At 40.1% G+C, this 19,466-nt stretch overlaps 1 protein-coding gene across 4 annotated transcripts in view; it reads right to left on the bottom strand.

The window, feature by feature from the left end:
• Positions 1-19,466, bottom strand: part of LOC135324445 (BDNF/NT-3 growth factors receptor) — a 201,948-nt gene that overhangs the window by 169,246 nt on the left and 13,236 nt on the right. For 3 of the 4 annotated variants that reach the window (XM_064500814.1, XM_064500812.1, XM_064500813.1), the window contains exons 2-5: positions 16,038-16,112; positions 15,730-15,801; positions 8,881-8,949; positions 4,618-4,772 (exon numbers count right to left, since the gene is read on the bottom strand). In XM_064500814.1, the coding sequence (XP_064356884.1) occupies positions 4,618-4,732 (115 nt within the window). In that variant the 5' untranslated portion in view covers positions 4,733-4,772; positions 8,881-8,949; positions 15,730-15,801; positions 16,038-16,112. Of the gene's footprint in view, positions 1-4,617; positions 4,773-8,880; positions 8,950-15,729; positions 15,802-16,037; positions 16,113-19,466 lie in introns of those variants that run through there. The other variant, XM_064500811.1, reaches the window with a different exon arrangement.

Genomic DNA, 19,466 nt, shown 5'->3' with positions numbered 1-19,466 from the left:
TTCTTTATATGACTAACCTGGTTTGTATTATAAACCTGTTTCATTTCAAGTTAATGCAGAGATCAAATCATAATTATAAAATGAAATTCTGCTTTTTCTTAAAATATGAGGCTTTCACATACACAGCGTATACTCAGCCATCATCATCCACAAGCCCTGATTTGCACTGCATATGTCTAGACATCTGTATGGAAGTTACTGGCCACTTCATCAGCACATCAAAGGATGCATGCACACAAAGAAGTTATGTGTGTGCCTTTGAAAATAAGATTTCTATTGCTTGTTCAAATATCTACAAATTACTAGTTATTTTCGTTTAAAACCTGGAAAAATGAAAACTGTTTTAATTGAGTTGGGAAAACTCTAACTCAACTTCAGAGCTGCAATATAAACTCTTACTACTGTCAAAACTCCCATAAAAAACATTTTTCAAGCAGCTCATGATCACAGATAAGAATTAAAACTCTTACAGAGAAAATAAGAACAGTTTGCCGCCATACATCATGCACATATCTAGTTCTCGAGCCAAAACAAACAATACAGGCTAGAGAGCCCATGAATATTCTGAAAGGTAAACACAGAAAATGTTTATGGCTTTTTTTAAAGCCACTTCATTCTGCCTGGAGCGTTCTCCTTTTGATAGTCTTATCTGTGAAGTCTACCTGATAATGGAAAAAGATGTCAACACCCACTGGATTATGCCTTTGCTTGTGGTTTTATACTGTGCTGTACTGGGATTGTCTAAGATCTAACACTTATTTTATTGACTCACTAATACTACAAATCTTTTTATAAATTCGGAGAAGTAAACATGTCAATCTAAACTTGGTTTTCTCCCCGTTAGAATTTGTAACCACCTGCCTCCAATTTGATATTTCTATCTCCTTGTTTACCCCTTGGACAAAAATCTATCACCAGAAATGCAGACCAAAATAAAGCCAGATCCAGTCCAGTCTCTTTAGAATCAGCTGGACAGTTGCCTACAAAAATGTTGTGGCTTACAAGTAAAGCAAGAAACGGACAACATGCATCTTCAGCTCATAACTGTACAAAGACATCAATGACTTCCAAAATACTGTCAGTTATACAAGAAGCAGCACCAAGAGCAAAGCCCACCCTCCGCAGCATTAATGCACAAGTGAAGAGAGAAAAAAAGTTTGCATTCATAAAAATCCACAGCCCCTTGGTCAGACAAGGGTCCCACTATCTGACTGGCTGCATATGTAAACAAATAGCCAATCTCCATATGGATTTGTTACATGTATAACAAATTAGTCTCATGTACTTTTTGCCACTCTGGACAGTAAACTCTAGCTTGCATATATGACCAATGACAAGACAGACAACATCTGCAGAAACCATATATGATAGATAAGCATACAAGGCCGCAAGGATAAGCAAAATTGAAAGTCTGATCAAGCACCACACCCGCATATACAAAACAGCATCTCTGATTAACTCTATTGGCCATATAAGGCAAAACTGTGTTACTGAAACATCCACGCAGGACTGCACAGACAACCATAGAAGCTAGACTACTCCCAAACAAACCAAATGAAAAAGACGCCTTCAATACCAATGAGCTCAACACTAAGAGCTGAGTGATCAAATCCGTACCAGAAGGAACAACTTAATAACCAGTCCCAACTTCCTGAAAATCTCACCCTGCCTCTGCAGGATTCAATGAGCTCCAGGTGAGCTCTGCCAGACTGACTTACAAGTGACCTTACCCACGCACAGAGCATCCTCATTTCCAGTAACTTAAGATGCCAGAGGCAATTGCAACCATCACTTACAGAAGTAGAAATGAGAACAAAGTATTCACTTCTCTTTCTAGATTTTCTAATGCTATTTGCCAGCCAGAAACAAAAGAGAGGAAGGTCAAGGTAGCCTACAGCATGTTGTGTGGACAACCAGCAAATATTGTGAAACTAAACACAATTTCTCTGCAGAGAAGGCTCTTCTCATACTACAGTGGTGGATGCACCTTCAAAACCTTTGACATGGTAATTGTGACTTTAAAATTGAAAAAAAATCCAACAGTTTTCATCATACACAAGTACATTTCAAATGTGGTTGAAAAAGTAATGCTGCAAACATCATAACAATTGATTGACACTTTTAATATCGTAGGTCGAAAGGATCTTTTAGTGATTGAACATACCTAATTTTAAGCCTCAGGAAAAGAAATCCCAAAGTTGTTGGCATCTAGATTGCAACTAGCCTTTAATCAGCAGATTAATGAACATTTCCACCATATAAACAATAAGTAAAGTACCACAGAACCTTGCTAATTTTGACATCAATTATCTGCAAACCAGAGCCTTACGACGAAGAAACCACAGTGGCCTCTTCTAACTCCCCAGCAAGAGATTTATTAACAGCGCACAGTAGAGAGGTGTCCTATTACCAAGACTTTTACCACATACTGTTCAGGCCACTTACTATAATATTATGAAGTAATTAATAACACCTGCAAGAAAAAAGAGCATGTTTGCTTGCTCAGTTCCTAAATCAAAAAATTCAACAAACCAGAGAGATGGGACAAACCATTTCATCAGTGGAGAAAGTTAGAAATGTTTCATTAACAAAATTCACAAAGGCTTGCATGCCCCAAACCTCTTGACATCGAAAGTAGCTAAAATGAATATGAAGTTCACAGAAAAAAAAAAAAATGCCATGATGGCAAAAGCCAAATTCTTCTATTCAGGTATACTTACTAGCCTCTCAAACTGTGCTAGAAATGAAACAAACCAAATTATCCAGTGGGTTTTCTGGAAATTAAGTCTTGTGCTTTTAAATAGAGAAATATATCTACCAGAAATGCTGAAAGCAACAGCCATGCAATGGATCTTTTAGATATCTTCCAGAACACAAGCCATACTCATCAAGATTATCGTTTGTTTTCACCAATGACTCCCTATTCTGTCCCTAAGAAATGCCTGTGTTGCCACCTATCTCTTCTGAAAAACAATGTTAAAAAACTATGTCTCATATTGATTCATCCCCAAAAACGTAAATTAAGGAGAAAAATTCACTTGGAGAGAGAAAAAGAGGAAGGAAAAAAGAGAGAGAGAGAGAGAAACACAAATGTGCATAAAGTCCAGTTATATTTGGATCATGTAAATTAACATTAAACCAAATGTGGGAAAAATCTGCAGGCCTGTGCTGATATTCATACAGTTCTTCAGCAAAAGCCATGTTTCCCGTATGTAAATTCCACACACTGGTACTCCAGCCACATACGCTCACAGCCAAGGGCCCCTGTCCTCCTCCTCATTGAGGTGGAAGTGCCACCTTCCCTTCTCATGCCAGGGATTTGAGTTGCGGTTTGCCTGTGAGAGGTGCACATACATACACACCTGCACCCACACAGCACCAAGGGGTCAGAAACAAGCCTGCTGGTGCTGCAGACGCTCAAGGATTCAGGAGAGAGAAATAATGTGTTACAGGGTGAAGTCCGCGTATTTAACGCTGAGAATTTTCAAAGAAAAATCCTTGCTACCTGGTACTTCCTAGACATGCTAGACAAGGACTTCACAAGAAATTACTCTGGCGTTCCTCTGTTCTGTGCCAATTGATCGCAACCTGCCAGGAGACCTTTCTACACACAGCAGATGAATCTGCCTTCTAGTCCCTTCAGCCAGAGCAGCTGGTCGGCTGCAGAGACATCGACTCAGGGCACTCATGGGGCGTGGTGGAAGGAAGAAAGGCAGAATTTGTTTGTTCCTCTTGCCATTCACCTTCGCATACAGCTTTCCCAATGCAAATCACTGCTCCATGAGAAAATCCTGCTCCTTCCTTCTTGTCCACCTGGTGCCGAGCACCCAGGCCCTCCGCTCCGCAGAGGAAACTCCGGGCTTCAGCAGGGTTCACGTCATATCTGAAATGGCCGGGCTCTGCCCCTCGTCCTCAGAGGAGGAGGAATCTCTTCCCCTCACAGGTAAAGCCTGCCACCAGCTCAGCCAAGACCACTTACAGGAAGCAAAATGGTATACAAAAGAAGCAAGGGGATGGCCTATCCTTACATCACTTTTCCACCATCTCCAAATCCATACACTACTACTGCAAAACACTGCAGACCTACGCTTGCTACGCCTCTTTTGCGCAGAGTATACAAGTGGACTCCGTAGAGTTTTATCTGTGTGAAAAACAGAGAGCTATGTGCTAACTTCTTCAGTAGGCACAGTTTTTCTGAATTTTCCTTCCATGCTCTTAGCAGTAAGGTTTGTATTTTTGAAGGAAAATAAAGATTTCATTAAGCTCAGATAGCTGAAAAAAAAATTTCAAGGAGATAAAATTTTGTGTCTGTTCAGCTCAGAAGGACTACTGTTTCATTTAAGGAAGGTACACATTTTATACAATTCTTTTGTGTTATCTATAATCGATGTTCTGTTTTCTTGCACTTCAGTAACAGTAAAAGTAAAAAAAGCGTTATATGAAGCTCCTGAAATTATTCCATGTGGCATGAAAGATCAGTGAATGGTTAATATTTCCCCTGAAACCTTTTTCCTTAGCAGCACTGTTGCCATCTTGATAGGTAACTAGTAGAAAAGCCTGTTTACTTTTCCTGTCTCACAATAACTCAGTAATAACTTTAAGTTAAAAGAGTATTACCGCAGTTTGGGACCTTCATATCCAGCAAAGCTGTCCTCTTGTTGTTGTCATCTATGCAATACAAATCCTGAGTTTCTGTGTAGAACTTGGTCTCTTGAAATTTCTTGATCCACATAATTTCACAGGAACACTTGAATGGATTATCCACCAATATCCTACAGTAAAAAACAAATTTTTTTTCTTTTTTTTTTTAGAATGCAGCATACATCACATATGTAGAAAAAATCGGGGAGGGAGGCCTTCAAAGCACTCAAACAGGTGAGACTAAAAGTTGAACTCTTTAGTTAAAAAAAAGTATAGATCAAAGACCTCAGCACAGAGCAAGCTGCGAGTAGATACAGATCCGCTGTAGAGAATGAAGCCCTGTTTGCTCCAGCTAAAATTCCAGCCCACCGCAGATCACACAGAGCACACAGCAGGCTCAACTCCTATGTCCAACTCACTGGTGTAAACCAGGAGCACCTGGTGAACTGGGCTTTCCACTAAAATCCACTTTGTTTCATAGCAGTTAAACAGAGATCAGAATTTCCTCTCCTCTGTGCTAGACTCTGGTCAGCTACCTTAGAAAGACCATTCCAGAAAAGGTTTATTACTGTTAGGTGGCAAACTCTTTACAGAGCCAAACAGCCATTTATTAGAGACAAACTCTAACAAACTCCAGTCATAAAAAAGGATTTTACATAACCTTAAAGATTAATCATCTATATCACTCTGGAAAATCTCACAGTAAAACCCCTAACTAAGAGACAATAACTTAAAGAATGGCCCTGAAACAGAAACGTGTAGTACGATTTAGCTATATAGTGCACTGTATGGAATTTAAATCACAGGTTAGCAAACCTACCCAATTCTAGTTTTAAAATTTAATACAACTACACATCAATGTAAAGAAATATAGTCCAAGAGAAATAGGAACAGAAACATCCCGATATCTACCTAAGAAATGTCTAGTATCTCATTTTTTCTTTTAAAACATAAACGAGGTCCAGTAAAGCCTGAGTGAGTGATTGCTTGAGACATCTCATTATAAGGAGAGCAATTATTCTCAGCAAAATTTCACACGTGTCTTTTGATGTACGGAAACTAAATCCGAGGTGCTCACAAATTCTGTTCTCGTAAATGCTGGAGGCTGACTCCTGAGGATTCGAAGTGTGCAAATAATTGGGAAAAATTCAGCTTCTCGGAGATGTAACCTGTTCCCCCAAAAGCTCCCCTAATTCTTTGTGAGTACAAAGCTGCAGAAATCATTTATGCAGCTCTCTTAAGGAGTAATTTGTATTCACAGAAGTCATCTGCTGGACTGTCACACCACTACTGCCTGGACAAGAACTGCTTGTGCAAAAGAGTATGAACATCAGGGTCTGGTGGGTCAAAAGCTACAACATGCATTTTCCAAACAGCAAGTTTTACTTTCCAGTTTCTGTTGCATCATATAACTTCTCTTTAAAAGCAAAATCTCCCTCGGCAAGTGGTTGAGCAATCTTTTTTTCTTCCACAGTTTTAATTTGTATCGAACCCACCAGGAGCCAGGCACATCGTAGACAGGATTCTGGATAGAGGCATGATAGCCCTCCGCATACACTTGCATGAAAGCAAGAATCTGACCTAGTAGAAGGAAATTACATGTTTTTATCTTGTTTGCTGTAATTTTACAGCTGTACCTACAGTCGGTTCTCAAAGAGGATGCCTTTCAAAGTGATATCTCCTTCTCTACTGTATCTGTTCTGTACTGTATCTCTGTATCTGGAGAATATCTCCTACCTCAGCCTACCCTGAACTTTTCATCCATTTATGTTTTGATTTAAAAGGGAGCTACCAACTGAATATTTACTTGATTTAGAGCAAGCTCCTCAGAAGCTATTTATGGCTTCATTCTCCTCTCAGATTCCTCCTCCAATACTCTTCCTACCCTCCTCTTCCTGATTTTCCATCTAAGTATTAGCCACTTATCAATACAACAATAGTTTTATTGTTCAACTGATACTGCTTTTATCCCTGCTTTTCCACCCTTCAGGCTCCATCTTTCCCCCCCACTTTCTTTTCCCCACTTCCCCCACTTCTATTTATCTCACTTTATTGCAATGCTTGTTTGCCCAACTTTATCCCTACCCTCCCACTCTTTCCCAAGCCCACAATATCCAATCTCAATTTTGCATCCTATCTATCTCCTTCTTAACTTGGCCCCCATAACACATTAGTATTTGAGGCATAGAGGCAATGGGTTTAATCCTCACAACATCCCTTTTCCCATGTCTGGGTCACTCCCAGTATCCACTTCCTCTGCTTCTGCTCCCACGACACTGAATGCCCATTGCTTAACTCTCATTTTAACCACGCAAATATATTCTCTCCTACTTCACATCAGCCAGATGTTTTGTCAATAAGCACTATTTCCCTACTCTGTCAAAACTCATTCCCATGATTTCTGTAACATACATACAATGCTCGATTCTGTCATTCTCTGTCCCAAGTCCTTTTTTCTGTCTTTCTGGCCAGGAGCAAACCAACTTCTTCAAAAAGACTGGCAATTTCTTACATCACCTCAGTGAACACATATGTACAGATTCGACTTGGTTCTCCTTCAAAATTTCATAAGCACCCACTTCAACCACAACCTAAAAGAAACTGCTCACCTGAGATGGAGAGGTTCAAGAATACCTTGATCTGTACTTTGGAATAAATCTGTTAAAGGCAGCAGACTAATTCCAAAGAAGCACCAACACAACTGAGAGCAGAATATGCCTTTAAAACTGCAGTCACTTCCTTTTTAACACACCTCTTAAGCTAGAGCATACCCACTCTTACATTTCTGCAGCCCACGGGGGCTAAGATGACCCCATTTCTCCACTAGCTGCTTTGAAACATTAGGAAAAGCCCAAACAATTCAGGCTGTGCACCAGTCTAAGTCCTATAACCCTGTTTTTTTGAGGTCCTAACAACTACAAAACATAGTAGTTACAGCCAAGTACATACTAGCTTTTTGGCATGGACTAAAAATTACATATGAAGAAACTGGGACTTCAGAAGCAACAGACCTACGTGGGGAATACAGCAATGGGAGTGCTCTGACCGCAGCTAGTCTTTTCATCAGCGTGAAGCGTTCGCCAAATTATAAAAGAAAATTCCAGTGAGTGATGTTCCCTTGGCTGTAAAGAAAGTGATTATACCAACTTAATTATCAACAAAACATATCTAAGGGGCAAAACCTCTTTCTGCAGCACAGGGACATGTTCACTTCATTTCTCACGTGCTAAAGAAAGAACGTGCAGCAGAAATCCGAGACTGCAAGGCACCCTCCTGGGCTGCCCCGATCCTGCCCTGGGCTCCTGGAGTTAAGCCTCCCTCTGCCCCCAACACAACCATCCCGAAGCTCTCGTGGGCTCCCTTGTTAGCAAAGGCTGCACAAGAAGACCACTTCTCCTCCTATATTTTTAACATGGAAACACAGCTCCAGGCCTTAAAAACCCTTCTAAGAGAAGTCGGATAGAAGAGAAGTAGGATAAAGGACCAGTAATCAGAGCCTTACACAAAAGCCAACTTCTGCCTTTATTATTTGTGCCAATACCCCCTCCATGGCCAAGTCATTCACAAACTCTACCTTTTCTATGAGTCCCCCAGATAAATACAATACAACAATATCTGCCACACAGGCATGCTACAGCCTCTTCTCTCCTGCTTTTACCCTCTGATTACATAACTTTGGAATGAATACCAATACATAAATTCTGCTTGAAAGAGCACATAATAAAAACATAGTATTGAAACAATCAACAAGTGCATGTTTACACATGCTTCATCACCAAATGATTATATACAGCACAGAACAACTCAAAGAATTTGAGAAAACAAAAATATTATTCCATAGCCAACCACAAGCATAGCAGCTGTGAGGCCAATATAAGAATATGACATAGAGACTTCATTTGAAGAGCTGTAGATGGCTGTATTTTTACTAACTCAAATACTTAATATAAACATCAGTAGTTTTGTGTGAAATGATCTTATAATAACATACTTTAAAGCTGGAGAGAAGCAGCTACTTTGACCTATAAATTCGTGTTAAAATACACTTGATCTTTCCTGAAGGCCTGGAATGAAAATCTCAGTATACTTAGGACACTGGCAACATCTTTGCTGCCTCCTTTGGATCAGAATTTCATTCCTGATCTTTGATGGACATCTAATTTAACAGAGCAAACTTCATAGTCTTGTTCTTCCATTTCAGGCCACAAATAAACATTATTTTAAGAAGCGGCAACTTACAGATCAGACAACCCCAGATGGCGAAAAGGCTTCTTGGACAAACTTGAGAGCTTGTTTCTGGATAAGTTGCTAAGGGAAAACAGATAATTATTAATTAGGATTGTTTCTTCTTACACTCAAAATACAATTTGTGTCTGGAAAAAAAAAAAAAAAAGAAAAAAAAAAGAAGAACCACCCAAACCAACTCTAAAAAGCTCTTATTCCTGTGACTTCAGTGGTACATAATGGTGCCCAGCCTCTTTTCATGGTTTGAAGGGTATCAAGGGTTTGAATCCAGCCTGTGCATGAAGTTAAATACATTCCTCAAAATCAAACTAGGCAAGGGTCAGTATCTTCACTTTTAGCACTTCTGTTCATTGTGGAAAAGCAGCAGATTTAATTGTATTTCAGAAGTATTCTGTAAAGTCCAGGTGTTAATTACATGCTCAATTTATTCATAAGTGAAATGGGTGTATCCCTTCCTTTGATGCTGCACCAAGCTCCATACTCACGTAAGTCCTTCTCACATGCTAGCACATATCCATATCACGGCCTTTTAGCTTTCTTTTCAAACTGCATGTGCAATATGCACCCACATGAAAGATCAAAAGGAAAACTGTAAAATGCCTGTATTGGGCTTTTTTATGTCAATTAAGCACTTATGGTTTCCAGTGGTAATTAAGTGAAAGGTCCTCCCCCATTATGCAAAGAAATGCTCATCTGAATCAGAAATTATCACCCTCCCAGGCTTACAAAATATTTTTCTCCACCCCAAATCAAAATAATGCTGTTCTTCTATAGTCTTATCAGTCCATAAATTAAAGATAGCAAGAGCAGCAAACTGTAAAACTGCCAACAACACAGTGCAAATCAACAAAATAAGCCAAAATACCAGGAGTTTTACATGGTATTACAGAGGCGCCATAGGGGCTCCATAGTTAAAGTTACATTGCATTTATATGAAGGATTAAATCTTTTTTTTTTTCCCCTCCTGATTAAAGAGCACAGCGTTTACTTCCCAAACTTTCAGCCCTTGATCTCTGAGTACAAGATAGTTTTCAGAGAAATTACAACAATGCAAATAGGATCATTTATAAACATTCAGAATGGAATCTTTATGAGATTTTATTTACTATAGCTCTTTGTTGATTCCTTCTAGCAAACGACAGCCTCAAGTTTGCAAGCTGACTGGTCCTAATGCGTGAGAATGAAATGTGCAAACGACTGTTTCATTAGGCACGTCAACTGAGCTGCCCTATGGTAGATGCAGGTAGAAACAGGTCATCCGGACCCTGACCAGATATATCAAAATTTGCACGTAGGACAGAAGTTGTGATTAAGTAAAAAACAGTACATTAAGTACCTATAATCTTTTCCCCACAGGCTGGGAGGTTGAAAGAAAAAATTTAAACCCTCACATGGAATTGGGTTCTTCTTTCCAGCACATGAAATCTCACCCCTCCTCAGGCAACTCTCACTAGTCATGCGGAAAAACCTCTGCAGCCCTGACAATGCCGAGCCTCACATGCAAATGCCTCCATGGCATTCCCAAATGAGGCAGGTACCTGCTTCTCTTCCCTGCCCAGTGACAAAATCCCATGTGGGGGAATCCCAAAGACAACGAGACCTACAGTGGGCCCTTCCTGCAGCTAGGTGCTCCTGCCACTCACTGGTCTAGTGGTAGGAAGCATATTCCCGGTCAAGAGGACAAGATTTGGTGCTTGGTTTCCACACACCAGAGGACTCCGCTCTTCCATACCAGGAGGACTCTCTAACCTTCAGACAATGGCTTGCTCAGGACGACTTCTGTCCAGCCAAAGCCATTTCATTTACTGTAACACTCCCTGGCACCCTAATGGAGAAGGCGCAGACTTGAGCTCTGATTCCAGACTAGGTCAAATCAAGTGGGTTTGAAACATCCCAGCCCAATTTCTAAATACTAGAACATCAGAATATAGTTCAGAAAATGGGCTTCAAACATCTCATGCAAGATCCCCAGCCATCCTATAAGATGGCGTTTCTCTCTTTTTTCTTAAGAAAAGATTGACTCTGGGACAGGGTTTGTTGTTGGTAACCTGAAGTGGACATAATAGCCCATCTATCTAATGGGCAGGTCTGAAGCCCCATTTTTCTTAGGAATTTCCACCTGGCTGGCTATGTTTCCTTGCTCAGCTTACTCATGGTCATCTAACTCATCCCATTCTCCATGAGGAGCTGAGCTGCTTCAATCAGAGCTATAAACCTTACTGGACAGTGGACTGTGAAACAGTTAGGTGTTGCCATAACTGTATCTTCTTGTCATTTAGCCTCAGGCCACTCATTGCTTCTGGAGGATTACTGCAATCCCCTAGGCATAAGAATAGCCTTTACTTGTTTAAATTCATAAACAACAGGACTTAACTGCCCAAAAAGTCAGTGGGTATGGTATTTTCTGAACACTTCATGCAGGTATAAATGACTGCACAAGCCAGTGAAGAACTGGGACTATTAATTTAAGTGAAACTATAAAAAGAATAAAGAAATATTATTTTATTTTTAATGCATCTGGTTTTGAAAAAACAAAAGTAACTTAATAGGTTTAATTGTCTTTTCAGATTTTTACCAGTTGTGTCAGATACATGCCAGATGAAGGAAGTAAAAAGCATTTAAAAACAGTAACAAAAAATATTCTTTGCCTATATTCTTGGTCATAGATTGACACATTTAGTACCTTAGGACTGTAGTCTCTTCTTCCATGTAGTTCACAGCCTTAAGGTTTTTCAAGTTGACAAGTAATTCAACTGAAATTTTTCAGCCCATTGTTATAGATTTATCATCTTAGACCATATTTTGTCAGTAAATTTACTGTTATATATATTTTTCATAAGCTGAGCGCTTTGTATTGATTATAGAGATGCCTGCTTTGCTCTCTTTAATCCGTGTTAAGTGGAAAAAACACTGACAGGCTTAGTAAGAGTAGGTGAGGACCACATTTATGCTTGCATGGAAAGAGAATATAAATTAGTTCCCCAATTCTATTACACACACACACACAGTGGTGAGGAACCCAAAGAAGATCTATGTGGGGTTCAAAAGCCTTTTTAAAAAAGTCTAGAGTAGACAGCCTGGCTCCAGCGCTATACCAAAAGGTAGGACCAGAATGCAGTCAAAGCAAGACTGTGTTTTACACAAGAATATCAAGCCTACTTCAAGCTAGCACAGCTACGAACATAGCTGTGGCAACGCAGGGAGTGCAAGCGTGGCCAGAAGAGCCACCTAAGTATTCACATCTACATTGCAACGCCACCATGCTGCTCTACCAGGGTGGGGGAAGAGGTGAAGAAATGGCAATGCCATTTTGCTACGCTCAGTCTCCCTCCACAGGCAACTGCCTGCTCTGCCTACAGCCAGAGCTAGCCCCGTGTTGCCTGTGTGCATGCAAGGGAAAAATCTGCAGTTGGGTCTCAAATGGTTAAATTTGGCTGCTTTTAAACCTGATCAGTCCTAGAGGTACAAACACGTTCTAACATTCAGATCTGTAAGTACACAGCGTATGCAACCCTATGATTCAGCGATGCAATTAATATACAGCCTGGCACATGACAATAGCTATTTTTTAATGTTTTGGGAAATACACGCTTACTGTGAAATTTATTCCTGTGTTTAAAGGTATTGACAGAATACCATGCACGTGTATTAAACAGACCCGTTAAAATTATTGTTAGCAGCAGATGAGCTTATAAATTACAGCACTACTAAACTAGGACTGTTTAATAGCTTGTTAAATGTGACTGTTGACTAATTTGAGTCTAAGGTCAATGAGAATACCAGAATTAGATGAGCAAGGCTATTAATTACATTTAAGTGATATCTATTAGAGCATTTCTCTTTCTATTGTTTATATTATTACTCAATTCTTATCACCATACATCAACTCAAAAGATACTTGGGCTACAGAAGTTTGGCCAAGAAAAGAAGGTAATGACAAAGAAAGGGCATAAGGGATTGTGTGTTAATAAGCTCCTTACAATCAGATATTCTTTTATAATTCAGAAAACAAATGCTATATTCTTATAATAAAGCTTCTTAACTACATCAAAAGACTTTTCATGTGAGAAAACTATAAGAGTATCACTAGCAAAATGAAAGCTCATACAGTTGCATCAGTCTTCAGAAAAGCGGCGTTTACATTTTCTTTTTGAAACAATGACAGACTGTTGTTTTAAAATAAAACGCAAGACTTCTCAAAGAGCTGTACTCAGAGGTCACTCTGGCAAAGTGAAACGATTTCAGCTTTTAATAGTTTTCTCTGTCCCAACCACAACAGGGACTGCATTTCATTCCCAATGCAGTCAACAGGAGTTTTATCGCTGATGACAACAAGCATTGATTCACTGAGGCTTTCAGAAACATTTTAGCATGCATCAAGACTTCCAAGATAAAAGAAACAAATGCATTTTTTTCAGGGATAACAGATCAGCCAAGGCAAAAAACGTCTCCACGCTATCTGCTTTGTCGTATGTACACAGAGCGGGCAGTTACTGCCGCTTTTTATTTTCAGTCTTATCTCAGCTTATCCTGCATCTGCTAACACTACTAATTCCCCACCAAAGAAATCACAGTACCAGATCCCTCTGATAGTCCCCTCTGCTGAATCAGGATTGCATATACATCAACCTGGCAGAGGTCAATCAGCCTAATTTGTTTCTAACAAGTAGCTTCACGAACTCAAGTTCCGATAAAGCCTGCCTACCAACAGATGTGTGTTCCACCTTTGACTGTGAGCTCTAGTAGAAACTTTTCCTGTGGCTGAGGTATTTTAAAGACATCATGTCCACATGGATTCTCTAGTGCCCAAAGGATGTAAGCGCATAATGGTATTTTCCCCCTAAGTGGGAACATTTATAGGGTCTCTCTGTTCTGCCCAAAGGCCAATTTTCACAAAACCTCTTCACCTACATCAGTTTTGGTCAGAAACAACCACTGGGGACAGAGAGACTTCGTGACAGCATGAGCCCCATTTCCTTAAGAAACCAGGCAAAAAAGCCTACAAAGAAGATCCCACCAACTCCCTCAGGTTACTTTTTGGAATGTCTACCTGCCCATACAGCTGCTAAGCTGTCCCAAGTATCTATCTTCCTTGATGAAAATTAAACTGATTATTTCTCATCCCATCTTTGTGTCATGGAGAAAACTGGCTCTCCTCTCCATAACTGCTCTCCCTTTAAAAAATCTGTAGATGTATATTCCTTTTCAGTCTTCTCTTTCCTAGACTGAACTAACTCAGCCTTCTCAGTGTTTTCTTGAACAATTTGCTTTACAAACTCCTTATAGCTCTGTTGCTCTTCTCTGTAATATCTTTCTACATGGGTAGATTCAGTGTCCTAATCTGCACACAGTATTCTGATAGATGCCTTCCCAGCAGCTAAGGTAATGGTGACAAGATGCAAAATTGTAACAGAAAATTCCTTTTGATCCCAGATTGAATTTGCTTTGTTCTGCTGCATCATGCTGAGATTCTCTCCCACTACAGCTACTAAATCTTTCTCTGCAATTGTGCCACGTAGCCAATAATTTTTCACTGTGCATTTCCATAGGGAGTGCATATGCACTTGTCTTGATGGAATTTCATCTTGTACCATCATAATTCACTGACCAATTGTCACACAGATAGACACACAAACACACTCTAGAAGATACTTCTCCTAGTCTCCAATTGATTATAGTAAAAGCAATTTACTTTATTAATGACCATATGAAGTAATATGTAACCCTCATAGGTTGGCAAGGTCTGGTTCATACTCCTCCAGTGTTTGCTCCATATGAAGGAGAGCAATTACCATGTAGGCAAATTCAGATACTCATGTCCACTTCTTCACATAAATTAATTTCTAATCCTTGGAAAACAGATGTGCAGAGAGGGAGTCCATTTGATTAACAAAGCAATCAGTCCTGAGCCCAATTCAGCAATGCTTCCATATTACAGTAAAGCATTGAGGCACCTTATAAAGCCTGAGGCTTGGGCTTACGTCTCCTTGATCTCACTAGGACTTTAACAAAAGCCACGGTTGTAGAACTGAGACACAATTTTCCAAGTAAGTGGCAGGAGTGTCTGTCCCACTGAAAAGCACTCCAGTCCTTCAGGGATACTCAACTGATCATTTTTCTCTACTTTTATGAAGAACTCTGGTCAATTCGGCCTTCACTAAAGGCAACACTTTCACTAAAGGAAAAGAAGCTGCACAGGCAACAACTCTGTCTCCTGAAGTTCATGAACTGCAAATTGCAGGTGGGTGGAAAAGTTACCTCATTTTTATATTTTGCTATTGGGTGCATCTATGTCAGCCTTTTAATTCAGATCAGGAGTGAGCTTCTGAAGCAAATCTGATGATGATCCTCACTTACAAGACGTCATCGCGGCACAGTCTCAGGGCATACAAACTGCTAAAATGACACTAAAAGATGTGCTCCAGGCATGCACTCTAGCTACTAAAACATGCTCAGTCCATTGAATCAGACTACAGCTAGTGCAACATCAAACCCATGTCAGCGCCTGTGATGCACACAGTATGGGCTTCATACTCGTAGTACCAACTCACTCAGTCAGAAGATATACTCCTTAGTAAAGGAGAGACAGCCAGACACCACTGTTAGAGCTGTCCTTCATCCAGAGATAAGGAGATAAATGACCTTTTTGCCATCTCACGTTATGTTCTTATGATCTGCCAAATCCTTATCGCACATGTCCTATTTCAAGTCCGCTAATGACAAGAGGCCATTCCAAGTTTCTATTGTTAAAACACTTTATATTAAGGAAACAGGGAGAAAGAGAAGGGATTTAACAAGGTTTGGGCAGTTTTGACTTAAAAGACAGAAATGATGTTTACTCACATGTATTGTAGGTTGACGTTTTTCACAAACGCCTGACGGGACACAAACCGTAAACCTGAATCCACCACAGTCCTGTGAAAAAACAAAAAGCTGTTAGCCTTGTTCATTTAAAATACAATGGAATTATAATAATTATAATGATTAAAATAAGAACGTGTATAAAGTCTCAACTAGGCTTAACTGCAAGCCCCACAGCTGTCTTCTCTAACGCACAAAGTTAGGCCTACTCTCTGATGAGGTCTGTATCTGCTTCTGCAGGAGGAATAAAAGAATAGTAACACTACAAAATAATTATCCCATATACTCACAGATTTTTAAGTCCAACATAAAATCCAACTTCATTGTCATTGATACTTTCTAACTTCCTCTGGTTTGCAATGTAACTGTTGAAAACACAAGACAGAAAACAAAGTATGAAAGTGCTGCTTCCATAGCTTTGACTGTTCAGAGGTCAGCAGTAAGGTCTGAAAGCTGGTGGTGGCTGCTGACCTGCTGCAATGAACACTGAAATCTAACTGGAGCATCTGCAGAGCAAGAGCACCTCTTAATGTCCCCCCCGTCATTTAACTGGTACTTTGCAGAGTGGGGCTGCAGGAGGAACAGCTGAGTTTTGGGGGGTGCCCTGGCCTTATTTCCCTCATGTTGCTGTTAATTTAATCACTCATAAACTGATTTTCTCCCTGTCCCAAAGTAGTTGCAGTTTTATTTGAAGCAATAGGAGAACAGAGGGAAGGGAGGCTACGCTTCATTATAGTACATACCCAAGTGGAAATAAAGAGAACAGGAGCTGTCGTAAGAGACCAAAGCACTATGAGTCCTCTCACATACCGTGAATGCCTGCCATAGGCTGAACCTTGAGAAGATGCGAGAATGCTAGCTAGCTGTTCGTATTGCTATCATGCGAGATCTACGAATGACCAAAGACATCCCTCAGATCAGAAATTAGAATGTTGTACAGATAATATACATGGGATGATAGAGAACCTGTTACCTCTTCTGCAGCCAGAAAAAAGTTTCACAGCGCAAAGCATGCTGTCTAGGAAGGAAGAATTGGAGGAAACAGCAATTGACAGACGTTCTGAGCAGAAAAGTAAGCCTGGTGTAGGAAATTACCTTGTCAAAGAGTCCATGCATTTCAAAAGATAATCCAGTCACAGACAAAACTTAAACTGAGATTCACCTGTATTTTTATAAAAACTCAGAATGAATCAAAGCCACAATACAGTAAGTTTCCCTAAACAGAAGAAGTCTTTCTTTTGCTACAATAAAACTTGTTTTCATTTTAAGCGTTTTGTGTATTTAAATGGAACTTTGATGAATTGGAGAGGAAGAAGATATATCGCTTTCCCAAAGGCAACAAATCTACTTAAATGGGTGTTTTAGAGAGCTCCTTTGTGTGCCTACGGCCCAAGAGAAGCTTGAGAATCGCATGAGCTGGGCTGGGCTTCCCTCCAAGCTGCAAGGCTGACTTGAGGTACGGGCTTGCCAAGTGCCAGGAAAAGCAGAAAGTTTCTCCTAATGGGACTCATTGTCCCTTGAGAAAAAGAACGACAGTAAAAAGACAACACGTGACACTGGACAAAACACATTATCACAGCATCATATGACAGTGACTGCTCTTCAGGGCTTCTTAGGAAAAGATTAGCATGGTGTACCCATTACAGGGTAATAATTTCCTACATATTTTCTGCCCTTCCGTGGTTTTTTTTAAAATCAATGTGATTTAATCCTTTGGGACTTATTAATCCATTTTTTGTTTGTTCGTTGGTTAATTTATTCCTTTTGCCAAGTAAAAACTATGAACTAGTCTATCAACCCTTCCATTTGAGAGTTCTGTAAGAAGATGATCTTACTGCCTTTGAATCTACCCTGAAGAAGAATTAAGTTTCATCTCATCTACCGCTTGGACCTCATCATGCTAAAATAAAGTTATGCAAGAGGTATCAAAGATACCTCCTCACTCTGTCCTCAGTGGTCAACCAATGAGCACCCTGGTGAGACCAAAAAGAGACTGGGAAATGTAGAAGAGCAGGAATCAAGGAAAATGGACAGAGGAACAGAAAGGGAGAAGGGAATCAGAAAAGCGGAAGAGGGGAAGAAAGTGACCAACTGATTTTTCCTAGCTGAAGATTAAGTCATCAAGAGAGCTCTGGCATGCACTGCCATAATCCAGCCCCATCACTTAATCAAACACACTTACGACACATCCAGATCTGACATTGTAATTTTAATCATAAAAACATTTAACCAGAACCTCCCACTACCAGAAGCTACAGAACTCTGACATAACTTACAGCGCAGCGTAGAAACATCACAGTGTATTTACATTCTGTGGTAAACCTCACCCTATGTACAGCAGCTCGGCTCTACCAAAGTCACCAGAGCTACCACAATTTACGCCAGACTGAGTATGAACACAGCCTATAGCAGTCAGTGCTGTTGGTCCATTAAAGAATAAAACAAAGGGACAAAATTTGGGATGAAGCAGCAATGTAAATTCACAGTCTTTTCTCTCCTGTCTTTCTCTTATTGCATCCCTTAAAAAGGGGAGAAGAAGTTCCACTCTTTATTCTGTGCTGGTGCTAGGCTTTCTGGTGAATGATTTATGACTACTCTAACTAAAAGAAACCATGGACTTCCCATGGCTGTAGGGACCCTGAAGAAATTCTGGCTAAGTGCGACTACAGTTAACTCAAAATAGTAACTACTATGCATTACATTTGTATACTACCCCTTTTGCATTGGGCTGGACAGTAAAGCAAATTTCACACAGTGGGAAATCCCTGCAGCAGGAGCAGACACATGTCATTTACCACAAGCGGGTCAGGTCCTCTTACACTTCCTTACTTGCTCACCAAGTCTTTTTTAGGTTAAGTCTTTGCAACCATTTTACAGCAGTGAGAAACAGAGAAGTGCGATGACTGCTGCTGTACACTTCAGGGTGAAGTTGTTCTCTTGTTTAATTCAGAGGGACGTTTGAAATAAAACCTCTTCTCTAACTGCGGACTATTTTTACCTTCCTCACGACTACTGTACCTTGATGTTACTTATCATCAAACATTAATACTCTAAAAGCTCCAACTTGCAGTGGGTGATGTTGAGAAATGTAATTTGCCTGCCTGCCCTTAAGAGTATCCACCCTGTTCTTTAATTGAACGCTTTTTATTGTAGCACAGAAGAAAAACATCCAGACTCATGGCTGGCTGAAGTCACCTGAGAAGCCTGGAAGCTCCCACCGCACACCACAGCAAAGTGCAGCACAGCCGAAATCCAGCAGGACATTATCCAACCCGATCACACATATCATCTCACAAATGCCAATTACTGCCTCTAAACCAAACTTTCACCCATCTACAACACTGCTCACTTGATTACACTACAGCATTCTGGCTCTCCTTCAGTGAGTCATCAGTAAGCAATATTTGGTTTTAGACCGTTAATTTTATTTCCCCATCGTAAATTACTGATTAATTCTGACAACGGCATTCAGAATTGTACACCTACCAACTGCACACTGCAACCTACAATAACATGCACATCTCAGCACACTTCAACAATTTAACTATTGAATAATGCCACATACTCCTATTTTACCACTTCCGTAACATTCTGGAAAGGGTATTTTAAAATACTGTGGTAAAAGTCTTAACTTTTCCAAATAACTTCTTTTTAACAGGGTGGTCTATATTTCTGCTCATTACACATGTAAGGGACTGGATTAAGTCAGAAGTAATTGC

This window comes from Dromaius novaehollandiae, chromosome W (assembly GCF_036370855.1).
Source record: "Dromaius novaehollandiae isolate bDroNov1 chromosome W, bDroNov1.hap1, whole genome shotgun sequence".
NCBI classification, from domain to species: domain Eukaryota; kingdom Metazoa; phylum Chordata; class Aves; order Casuariiformes; family Dromaiidae; genus Dromaius; species Dromaius novaehollandiae.
Note: the sequence above shows the minus strand (reverse complement) of the source record. Positions and strands in the feature narration are given on the sequence as shown.